This window comes from Cajanus cajan, chromosome 2 (assembly GCF_000230855.2).
Source record: "Cajanus cajan strain Asha chromosome 2, NIPB_CcT2T_4, whole genome shotgun sequence".
Classification (NCBI taxonomy): Eukaryota; Viridiplantae; Streptophyta; class Magnoliopsida; order Fabales; family Fabaceae; genus Cajanus; species Cajanus cajan.
In genome coordinates, this window is record NC_138518.1 from 4,697,897 (window position 1) to 4,708,132 (window position 10,236).

General features: G+C 32.5%; 1 protein-coding gene across 2 annotated transcripts; it reads left to right on the plus strand.

The window, feature by feature from the left end:
• The first annotated feature begins 199 nt into the window (after nucleotides 1–199).
• LOC109788024 (FAD/NAD(P)-binding oxidoreductase family protein) lies at nucleotides 200–9,719 on the plus strand. Of its 2 annotated transcripts, XM_020346652.3 has the most exons (16): nucleotides 200–492; nucleotides 1,556–1,681; nucleotides 1,761–1,820; nucleotides 2,221–2,334; nucleotides 2,419–2,506; nucleotides 3,292–3,437; nucleotides 3,519–3,620; nucleotides 5,977–6,048; nucleotides 6,117–6,216; nucleotides 6,466–6,548; nucleotides 6,969–7,046; nucleotides 7,135–7,233; nucleotides 7,320–7,370; nucleotides 7,459–7,515; nucleotides 8,125–8,166; nucleotides 9,420–9,719. In XM_020346652.3, exons 1-16 carry the CDS (start codon nucleotides 316–318, stop codon nucleotides 9,495–9,497), a joined length of 1,473 nt encoding a protein of 490 aa, XP_020202241.2. In that variant the 5' UTR covers nucleotides 200–315; the 3' UTR covers nucleotides 9,498–9,719. The 2 variants fall into 2 exon arrangements, with proteins under 2 accessions (XP_020202241.2, XP_020202242.2); XM_020346653.3 differs by lacking the exon at nucleotides 7,459–7,515.
• Nucleotides 9,720–10,236: the final 517 nt, after the last annotated feature.

Sequence of the window (10,236 nt, forward strand, 5' to 3'; positions counted from 1 at the left end):
TAAAATAAAATAAAATATCAAATAATTTTTAAATTTTCTAAAATTTATATATTTAATCTATTTATTAAGAAGTTTAAACTAATAGTTGAATCTTTAAAATTTAATGTAAAACATGAATTATTGAATTTATTAGTAGCGTAAACAATCTCACCTCTATATATATATATATAAATTATTTGATAATCCTTAATTTCTACATTCTCTGCTAAATTACATGGGACGAAAACAGTCGTAAAAACCCCTATGGCCATACCTGGTGACTGTGAGCATAGCTTATGCGCACCTAAGTGATAAAGTGATAAATTTTCCGATGGGATGAGAGCTGAGAGCATGGCAGGTATTGCATATGCAACCCTGTGTCAGTCTCGCCACAACATGGCAAGACACTGCTCTGTCTTCCATCTTCGATTTTCCTCGCTAGTTCCGACCTTTAGCTACAAACGTACGAGGGAAAGGAGGTGCACTACCCATGCCATTTGCCAAGCTACAAAGGTACGTTGGAGTAGCTACCATTTTTCTTCTAAATCCTAAATCTTTTTATTCATCTTTTCCAATCTTATTTTCAGTGGGGAACGGTGGAGACTGTTCAAGTATGGGAATTGGGAAATGATGCATGGCCACTCATAGGTAGTACACACTTAAAGAGATACACAGTCATAACGGAGAATACTCTAGGTACCATAGGTGATATGACTAAAGAAAAAATTATTAGTGTTGACCAATATGAAGTAGAGTTATTTACGATAGTTGTTGCTTGGGGGTGTGATTTGTATATATCTATTTGGCAACTTCTCTTGATGCTAATTGGTTTTAAGATGAAATCTGATATGATATAAGAATTTATAGTCCATCTTTTTGGTTTGCCCATTCTGTAGACATATGTCATACATTTGTGGAGGGGGGTGTTAGGAAGTCCAACATCACCTCCCTTGGTTCTAGGAGTACGGCTTATATATTTGTTGAAAAATTACTTCATTCCAATTGGATTTAAGATGAAATTTAACAATAGCACCTCTTGAAGTTTTGTGAGATTGTAAATAACCCCTTTGCTTTTTTAATAGGGGGCACAGTATAATATTTTTCAAACAATTAATGAGGTTAATGTAATGTCTAAGAGATGTGGGTGTCATGTTTTTCGAACAATTAAGGAAAATTAGTATAGGGTAGAAAAAGCAGGGGGTTTATCTGTGAATATAATAATCTCGTGAATCCTCAGGAGGTGCCATTGTAATTTACTTTATAAAGTATAGAAGTATGAAAAATGATGCCTGGATAAAAGATTACCCATAGGCTAGTAGATACCTAGAGAGAGAAATAGACTGAAGAGATAATAGTGTAAGATATGATAAGTGATATGAATGACAAGAAGAAAGAAATAGAGAAAAATGATGAATGTTAATATGGTGTTTTATTGTTGAGGTGTCCAAATATAATTACGCTAGAAGTATCTAGGATACTGTACTAAGTTTTGTCTTTATTATAATCAACATTGCTTTCAAACACCAGTTGACGTGACTAAGACTCCAGTGTTAACATTGTATTCTTTGCTGTGAAGTCAAAGGAGGAGCTTTTGGTGGTTGTTGGGGGTGGAGCAGCAGGGGTGTATGGAGCAATTCATGCTAAGACTGTGGCACCCCATCTTAGTGTGGTGGTTATTGAGAAGGGAAAGCCTCTCTCCAAGGTTTGTGTCTTAATGCTATCATGCTATTCAATTTTGCCGTGTTCTAATTGTCTTTTGTTCTTCTCGATACTGCTGGCAGGTGAAAGTTTCTGGAGGAGGACGGTGCAATGTGACTAATGGACATTGTGTTGACAATATGGTAGTCCTCCTTTCCTTGTGACATTAAACATATCACTTTTTTTCTTTGCGGTACTGTTTTCTTTGTGGTATAGTCTGTTAAGTGTCAACTACCTTGCGATCTTGCACCGTAGTGTAGAGTAGCATGTCACTATTCCTAAGAGCATTGTTTCAATTTTTTTTACAAGAGAAATAGATTAACAGAAGTTAATCTCATGTTGGTATTCAACTGCAGGTGAGCAAACCATTCTATTGGTTTCTTTCCATTGTGGAATTAATAAATTTTAGTCCTATCAGTTTTATCCAGGTTGATTTTGGTCTTGGATATTTGTTCTTTTATGTCCTACTTGCATCTAATTACTTTATTAGATTTCTCTAATCAAAACGGTAACTTGAATGTTAGGAATATGATTAGTTTGTAGATTTTGGCAGAAAACTATCCCAGGGGTCACAAGGAACTGAGAGGATCTTTCTTTAATATGCATGGCCCAGTGGATACAATGTCCTGGTTTGCCTCTCATGGGGTGGAACTGAAGGTTGTCCTTTGAAAAGTTGCTTGTTACTTGTTTCTGTTTCAACTTTCAAATGTACATTTCTGATTTGTAATTAACTGCTCTTAGATTGAGGATGATGGTAGGGTATTTCCGATCAGCAATAGTTCTTCTTCTATAATTGATTGTCTCATGTCTGAAGTAAAGCAAAGGGGAGGTATGTTGACTTACTAAGTAATGCTTTTGGCTGTTTGCATAATGTGGATTCTGGTTGATGAAACCTCATGTGTTTAAAAAACTACCACGCTTTCTGTTATCTTATGCGCCCAGAAACTCCCCTTCTCTCACTGATAATGTGACTCTTTCTCTGAAGTTAAATCTTGTCTCCAGATAAAACATTTTTGTAGCTGGTGAATCATGCTTTTTGATCTTATTTTTCTTTGTGAATATGAATAATAGTTCAAGGTTCAATTTTTTCATGAGCCAAAATCTTATGTGGTTAATTTTTTATGCGTAAAATGATAGTCAGGGGATGGTACACCCATGACTATTGGGCAAGGAACCAATGGCATGCTAGAGTTCTCCAAACCAAGTACCACCGTTCATTTAGTGATTAACTGAAACTTAGTAGTGTTCATAGACTTTAAAATATTATATAGCTGCCACAGACTTTAAATCTAACAAATAAAAATTAATAGCTGCCACAGTTTCATACCACATGGGTATAACAGTTTCCATGGTCTTAAGCAAAAATATTATATATATGAAATGTTAGATTTAAAATTTTACTAAATCTATATTCTCTGTTCCATTTAATAATACAAAAGAAAAATCATTAATAAATTATTCCATATTCCTTGGTCCCTATCTATATGAAATTCATTAATAAATTGTTAGAAATCATAATTGTCCACTTCTGTCTCTCTTTTACGATCATTTGAATCTAGGATTTATATGATGTACATTCAATTTGTCAAAGCTGAACTGTGTATTCTCAAATAGTTTCTTTACAGACCAAAAAAACTGTATCAGCAGTATCTATTTTATCTAGCGGCAAATTCCTTCTTGAGGTTGAGCAGCTACCATCTCATCATGCTGCATGTGTTGAAGCTGATTATCTATTGATTGCTAGTGGTAGTAACCGTCAGGTTGTGGTGAATAATTGATTTTATTGAATTTAGGTGCATGAATCATGTCATATCTTTTAAATCAATTTCTTTCTGTCACAGGGTTATTCTCTTGCATCTCAGCTTGGTCATTCAATTGTAGATCCGGTGCCAAGCTTGTTCACATTCAAAATAGAAGATTTGCGTTTGCGGGAGTTGTCTGGGGTAAGTATCAATCTGTGAAGCTCTTTGCTGTATAATTTTAAAAAACTTTCAAGTTCTGGTTCTTTTTCCTTACCTTTGTTTTTTTCCCTTTTCATGGAAGTGTCACTTTGTATAGTATAGCTTTTCAGTAAAAGCATGTTTTTCTACTTTTTATTGTGTTAATGGGAGTTTCCATCATTTATTTATGAACTATTGGTTGAGAAAGGAGAAAATATTGAATGATGTATGGTGCTAATGCTACCTTCACGACATAATAATGAGAGGTTGCCAAGTTTTATTGACTGAGATATAAAGTCTGATACAATTCTGTAACATTTGTGAAGGATTATGCTTTTGGGTAGCTTGATCCATTGTATCCACTGAACTAAGCATAGTTTTAAAAACCGGACCGGTCATCGAACCGGTTAAGGTACTGGGTCAGTGAGTCAAAGGTTGAACCGGTGGGTCATTAGTTGAACTGCATGACTCGGTTTTTATTTATTTTTATTAAAAAATATTCATATTAAATATATTTTATACTTATAATTTTAATAAATTCATATCTTATTTTAAATTTCAATTTTTCTATCTTATTTAAAATTATTTTTATTTTTATTTTGTAAAAAAATACATAAAAAATTACATGTTAAACGGTATATTAATACAAATTAAAAATATAAATAATATGTACATATATAATATGCTTACAATTAATATCACAAAATAATATATGTAATATTTACATAAATATTATTTTATAAAATGTATAATTTAAAATTAATAATATATTATAAAAGTTATTTAAGTTGTATATATTGCAAACAAATATATTAGAACAAGTAGTCATTGTTATATTTAATAAGACTCCTTGCTTTTTCATTAAGAGATTCAATTTTTATTATTATTTTTTGTGATTTATGGTCTCTTAAAAAAATTTAGAAAAAAAAAGAAAAAAAATGGTTGAACCGGTTTGACCCACCGGTTCACCGGTTGAACCGGAAAATTGACCGGTTCAAATCCGGTTTGAAACGGGTCGACTGCATAACCGATCCAACTTAAGATTCGGACCGGCTGGACCACCGGTTCCCGGTCCGACCAGCCGGTTCGGTCCGGTTTTTAAATCACTGGAACTAAGTAGTGTGTACTGTGCAATAAATGGTTTACAATATAGGCTTGATTTTCACAACACTGAGGAGGACTATCCAGGGGTAAATAGTAAGTGAAGATTTTCAGTTAGTAAGGTCTTGCATCAGCAATTAGAGGGGAGAACTTATTCACCAGTACATGTGAGGACTATGTCATCATTTGCTCTTATATGTTTTCCACATTTATGTTCAGTGGTTAACGAGAAATAAAAAAATCGTGGGTGGCAGGACAGTACCAACTGGCACTCATCTTTCCCTCTCTCTTCATATCTCACTGCCACTATTCACTGTGGTTCTTCCACCCAATGCGCCACTGCTCCCACTTCAATCTCCCTATCACAGATATTGTGAAGGTAAAGTTGTTTGTTAATGATGGCTGAAGCCTCTGGCAGCAAGAGTTGTGGCATGTTGGCTCTTTCAGGAAGGCTGAAGAAGCTTGTGTTATCAGATGACATCTCCCATGTAGTGGTTTTCTGAGTGAAATCTGTTTTATAGAATATAGAGTAAGCTGTTTTTTTGCAAGAACTTTTGGAGGCTTTTGGAATTTACAGAATTGGCCATGATTTTTGTGGAAATAACTCTTCTGTGCAACATCAAGTGCTGGCATTTGCTTGAGAGAAAAACTCTGCCATTGGCACCTCTGCTGCTGGCATTCATGTTTTCCCCTTCTCCTTAGGAAGCCTTCTGGTAGGAGGCGTGTATTTGTTCAAACTGAAATTGGGTGTTTTGGGGATGGAATTAGTCAATTAGTTAGAAGTGACTGCTCATACTGTGAAGAAGAAATTACAGGTTTTGGGAAAGCCTTTTGTTGTGTAGATGGTTTGTGGAGATCTCCATTGTTACTGTAGTTTCCATCATGTATCGCCTAGTTTGGAAGCCATATGTGGAGGGTGTTGTGTTGGAAGGTCTCACATTGCTTGTGTCAATTTTTAGAGTGAGATCTGTGTATGTATTGGGCAACTTCACTTAATGTCAATTAGTTTTAAGATTAAGTCTATCAGATAGGATAACAGGAAATGTGTGGGGAGTTACATTCTGTTCATTTAGACAATGATGATTCTTCATTTGGTCATCCGTCATCATGATATCTATATCAAGTTGAGGATTCAGACTCATTGTTCATGACTAGTGATTATAGTATAGAGTTGTTTCTGATTAACTTGAGCTCTTTTTTTTTTCTTTTCTGTTTTTGTTTCTTTTCTACTCCGATATATCTTTTACTTGATTTTCAGGTTACATTCCCCAAAGTTAAAGTAAGGCTAAAATTGGATAGTGTTCAAAGGAATATACCTCATCTTACACAGGTATGTTTTGTTATTACCACAGATTAACTAGGTGAAAAACATAAAAACATAATATTTTGAAATTTTAGGTTGGTCCCATGTTAGTTACACACTGGGGGCTCAGTGGGCCAGTTATTCTTCGGTTATCTGCTTGGGGTGCTCGTCTTCTGTTTAGTTCAAGTTACAAAGGTAAAGGAAATTCTTTTTTCATACTCTATGTTTGGAAAATTGAAATCAATTACTTTCTTGTATGAAACTGGTTTTGAGATAACAGTTTAGGATTCTCACTTACAAACCATTTCATGTGTAACATCTTTTATCGTTTTAACTTTTGGTAGGGCTTATAAATCATTTTCACTCAAGTGAATCTTTTTTACTCTGGAGTGTTCCAACGTTTCAGTTTTTCCTTTTACAGATATTGTTATCATTTGGATGCAGGCAGACTTTTTGTGGATTTTGTCCCTGATCTACATGTGGAACGTTTGAAGTCAATTCTTTCTCATCACAAGCATCAATATGCGGTAATTTATGGTTCTAGTTCTTTCTGCAAAATTCCACTAACCTACATTACAGTATATTAAGTTGGAAGTGGAAGGTGACTATATCATTTAGTCAATAAGGTATTTTTCGTAGTTGGTTAATATTTGTAGCATAAATCCATTGACATTTTAGGGAACTCATGAGTTATGGAGAAGAAAATTTTGGTTTGGCTTACTAGTTGGAATGTCTAATATGAGTCTGCAAAATGGAATTGCAAGTACTCTATCTAATATCTTTTGTTGATTTAGTATAAAGTTGTATCAAATCATGCTATAAATTTCTCCTTTCCACAATTTTTTTCACTTGAGTTCAGAAACTAGCATTGATTCAATGATGTCATTCACTAAAAAATGGCAACCAACTGTGTTCAAAATTAAGTTGTTTTGTTTGTGCCTTTGCAGAAACAAAAAGTACTCAATTCCTGTCCACCCGAATTTGGCATAACAAAAAGATTTTGGAGCTATGTGTTGGAAAGACAGGTTTTATAGCTATTCCCAATTTTTTAAATATTATAGAATTGTTGCTAAAAAAATCCTTACAAACTAAATGAATAATATTCATATGTAGGGTTTAAGTGGAGATACCTTGTGGGCTTCCATTTCAAATAGTTCATTGATGTCCATTGGTTCTTTGTTAAAGGACTGCATATTTGAAGTTACAGGAAAGGTAAGATTTCCCATCCTTTCTTTAATATTAATATTGTCATGTATGATGTATCCTTGATTTAACATTTTTTTTTTATCCTTACGAAGGGTCAATTTAAGGATGAATTTGTTACTGCTGGTGGTGTTCCCTTATCAGAGGTTCTCTTTCTTTCTCACCTTTTTCCTTCTTCCCCCTACCCTTCCATCGATTAGAAATATAATTCAACTGATTTTTTTTTTTTTTAAGATTTCACTTAATACAATGGAAAGCAAAATTTGCTCACGTCTGTTCTTTGCTGGAGAGGTAGCTTAAATTTAAAACTTGTGTCTTTTGTTTGAATTTTTTAAGAACTATAATTCTATTAGTTTAATACATCATTTGGTCCCTGGACCTTTTAGGAATTGTAATCGGATCCGTTATCTGTTTTGTATTTTCGTAATTTGGTCCCTGGAATTAGAGGTCTGTTTACAATCTGTGAAATTTGATAGAATATTCTTTATATTTTCATATATACTTGGATAGTCACATTAGATTGTTATTTCATGTCGTCTTCCATGTGTGTTAGGTTTTAATCCCTACTGTTAAAATTTCCTACCATTGCATAATTCTTATGATTAGGTAGATTACAAGAATTTGTACGAGTAGGGATTAAAATCTGATACACATTAAATAGTAATTTGATGTGGTTGTCTAAGTTCATAGATATAAAATAAATATTTTGTCAAATTTCACGGATTATAAACATATTTTTAATATCAAGAACTAAATTACAAAAATATAAAAAGGTAAAGGACTTAATTACAATTTTTTTTAGTTTAAGGACCTAATTAAAATTTTTCAAAAAGTTCATAGACCAAATGATATATTAAACCTAATTCTATGGTATGTAATGTCATAATGTTTATTTTGCAGATACTGAATGTTGATGGGGTAACCGGTGGTTTCAATTTCCAGGTAAATACATGTGAATATAATAATGAAGGCTTAATTGACACATAATCTCCTTAGTTATTAATATATAATATTGTATATGTCATGCGTTGGATTGTTGAATACTTATCATGGAGAACATTTTTTTGGTTCGTAGTATATTCTTATTTGAAGTTTCACTTCAAGTTCAGCTGTCATTGAATATTCTTGTGCTTTTATGTTGCCCGGCATTTGATGTATTTATGTAAGATGGCATAAGCCCTATAATTTTTCCTCTGTAAAGTATTCGAAAGCATATACTATATAGTATATACTCTATACTATACAATATAAAATAGAAGCCCGTCAATGTAGGGTAGTTTGATAGACAGTCAAAGTAAATATCTCATTATATTGATAGTATTTTTTGTAGAATTATTTCTCTAATTGGTTTCTATAAAAATTCTATTTATTTGGGGGGTGGGGCTTTTGTTCATTATAATTTATTCTTATTCTTAAAGCTTCCCTAAAAATATGTTTGGCTTGTTTGTTTTTTAAGGAGAAGAAATGTCTAAAAGAAAAAGCTAGACAAACAGTACTATAAAAGTCTTCTATTTGAAGGTCAATTCATTGTTGGCTATTAAATGAAATTTTGTGTGCCTTCTTTTTTAGGAAAATAATGGACAGAAATAATAATAAAGTGATTTATGGTTAAAAAATATTTTTTTATTGTATTTAATCATAAATATGATATTATGCCTTATTATCTGTTTGGAACAAAAAGTGGAAGGGAAGAAAAAATTGAATTTTTATTCCAAAAAGTCAACTTTTCTCTCTTTTTTTTTTCCCTACTTTCTTTTAAATATTACAAAAGAAAATGAATCTTTATTCATTTTTTTTTCCTTCTGTCTAGACATGTCATTGGTATGTATATACAACATTAGAAATGTAGAAATGCTACAATTATATTGTCTGTCTCACTTTTCTTAACACACTTTTTCTTATTGGGTGAAATTAAATGGAAATGACTTTTGTTGGTCTTACATCTTATATAATGATTCTCTACTGATATTGTTCTTTTCAATAGATTTTAACCGATAATAGAATTGGAGAACATATATTAGAGAAGTGTGTTCTTAGCTCATCAAATGTAGAAATGTAGCATAATTTGAGGGTCCAGTTTTCCCTGGAACCACTGGCTTATCCACTTTTGCATAAAAGGAAAAGAACTTTATTACTGATTGATGGTACACTCAAGACTCAAGAGCTTCATCCATTTTTCTTTGTTCTGTGTGCAGAATGCTTGGTCGGGAGGATTTATTGCAGGAACCAATATTGGTGGATTATCACTTTGCTCTTATTCAGCTTCAAAGTAAACGCAATTTTTCAAAGTTGCATGCTTTTGTGCAAGCAACTTGGTTTTTTCTTTTTTGGGTGTCAACGAGGACAAGTAGTACATTTATCTCATTCTCTTTTGAATGTTCTTTTCCTTTTCTCAGCATAAACATAGTTTAGTGGCATGAGATTTTGATACCAAAGGTTGAAAAATGAGCTCTTTAAATAAAGTAACCTTAAAGAAAGGAGTATTGTTCCTTAAACAGCTATTTAGTGATTTTATCATTTACATAAATTTAAATTTATTTAACAGATTTCTTTTTCCACAAGGGGAAAACTAGAAACTAATTTGTTTTTTGACTTTGAAGAGAATAAACTAAGTTATCTATACAACCACCTAAGTGGGAAGAAAGTAAACGACTATATTATCAGTTTTGTAAAGAGGTCAACGAAAATTTTCAATGTTTGGTGCCTTAAAAGTTGAGGAAAGTATTCATGCAATTATGATGCATGTGGCGTATGAAATAGAATCGATTCCATTCTACCCATCTAATTAACTTTAGATATAATGACTATGATATATCTGCGACACACGCATACATAAAGCATTTTAAATTATATATAAAAAGGCATTTTAAATAATAGATGGGATTTTAATAATATACTTGTAACAATCTAAATCACATGCTTAGTTTTAATTATAAAAAAAATATGTACTTAGTTTACATTTAAAAAATGAATTGAAAAAAATACTTTACATCTTTTTATGACAAATTAACT

What these genes read in the sequence shown, in the direction of transcription:
- LOC109788024 (XM_020346652.3), top strand. Translation starts at nt 316, where the DNA reads ATGAGAGCTGAGAGCATGGCAGGTATTGCATATGCAACCCTGTGTCAG. An exon ending in GTGGTGTTCCCTTATCAGAG is followed by an intron (nt 7,371 to 7,458) that starts GTTCTCTTTCTT and finishes TTTTTTTTTAAG; the next exon opens with ATTTCACTTAATACAATGGA. An exon ending in CCGGTGGTTTCAATTTCCAG is followed by an intron (nt 8,167 to 9,419) that starts GTAAATACATGT and finishes TTCTGTGTGCAG; the next exon opens with AATGCTTGGTCGGGAGGATT.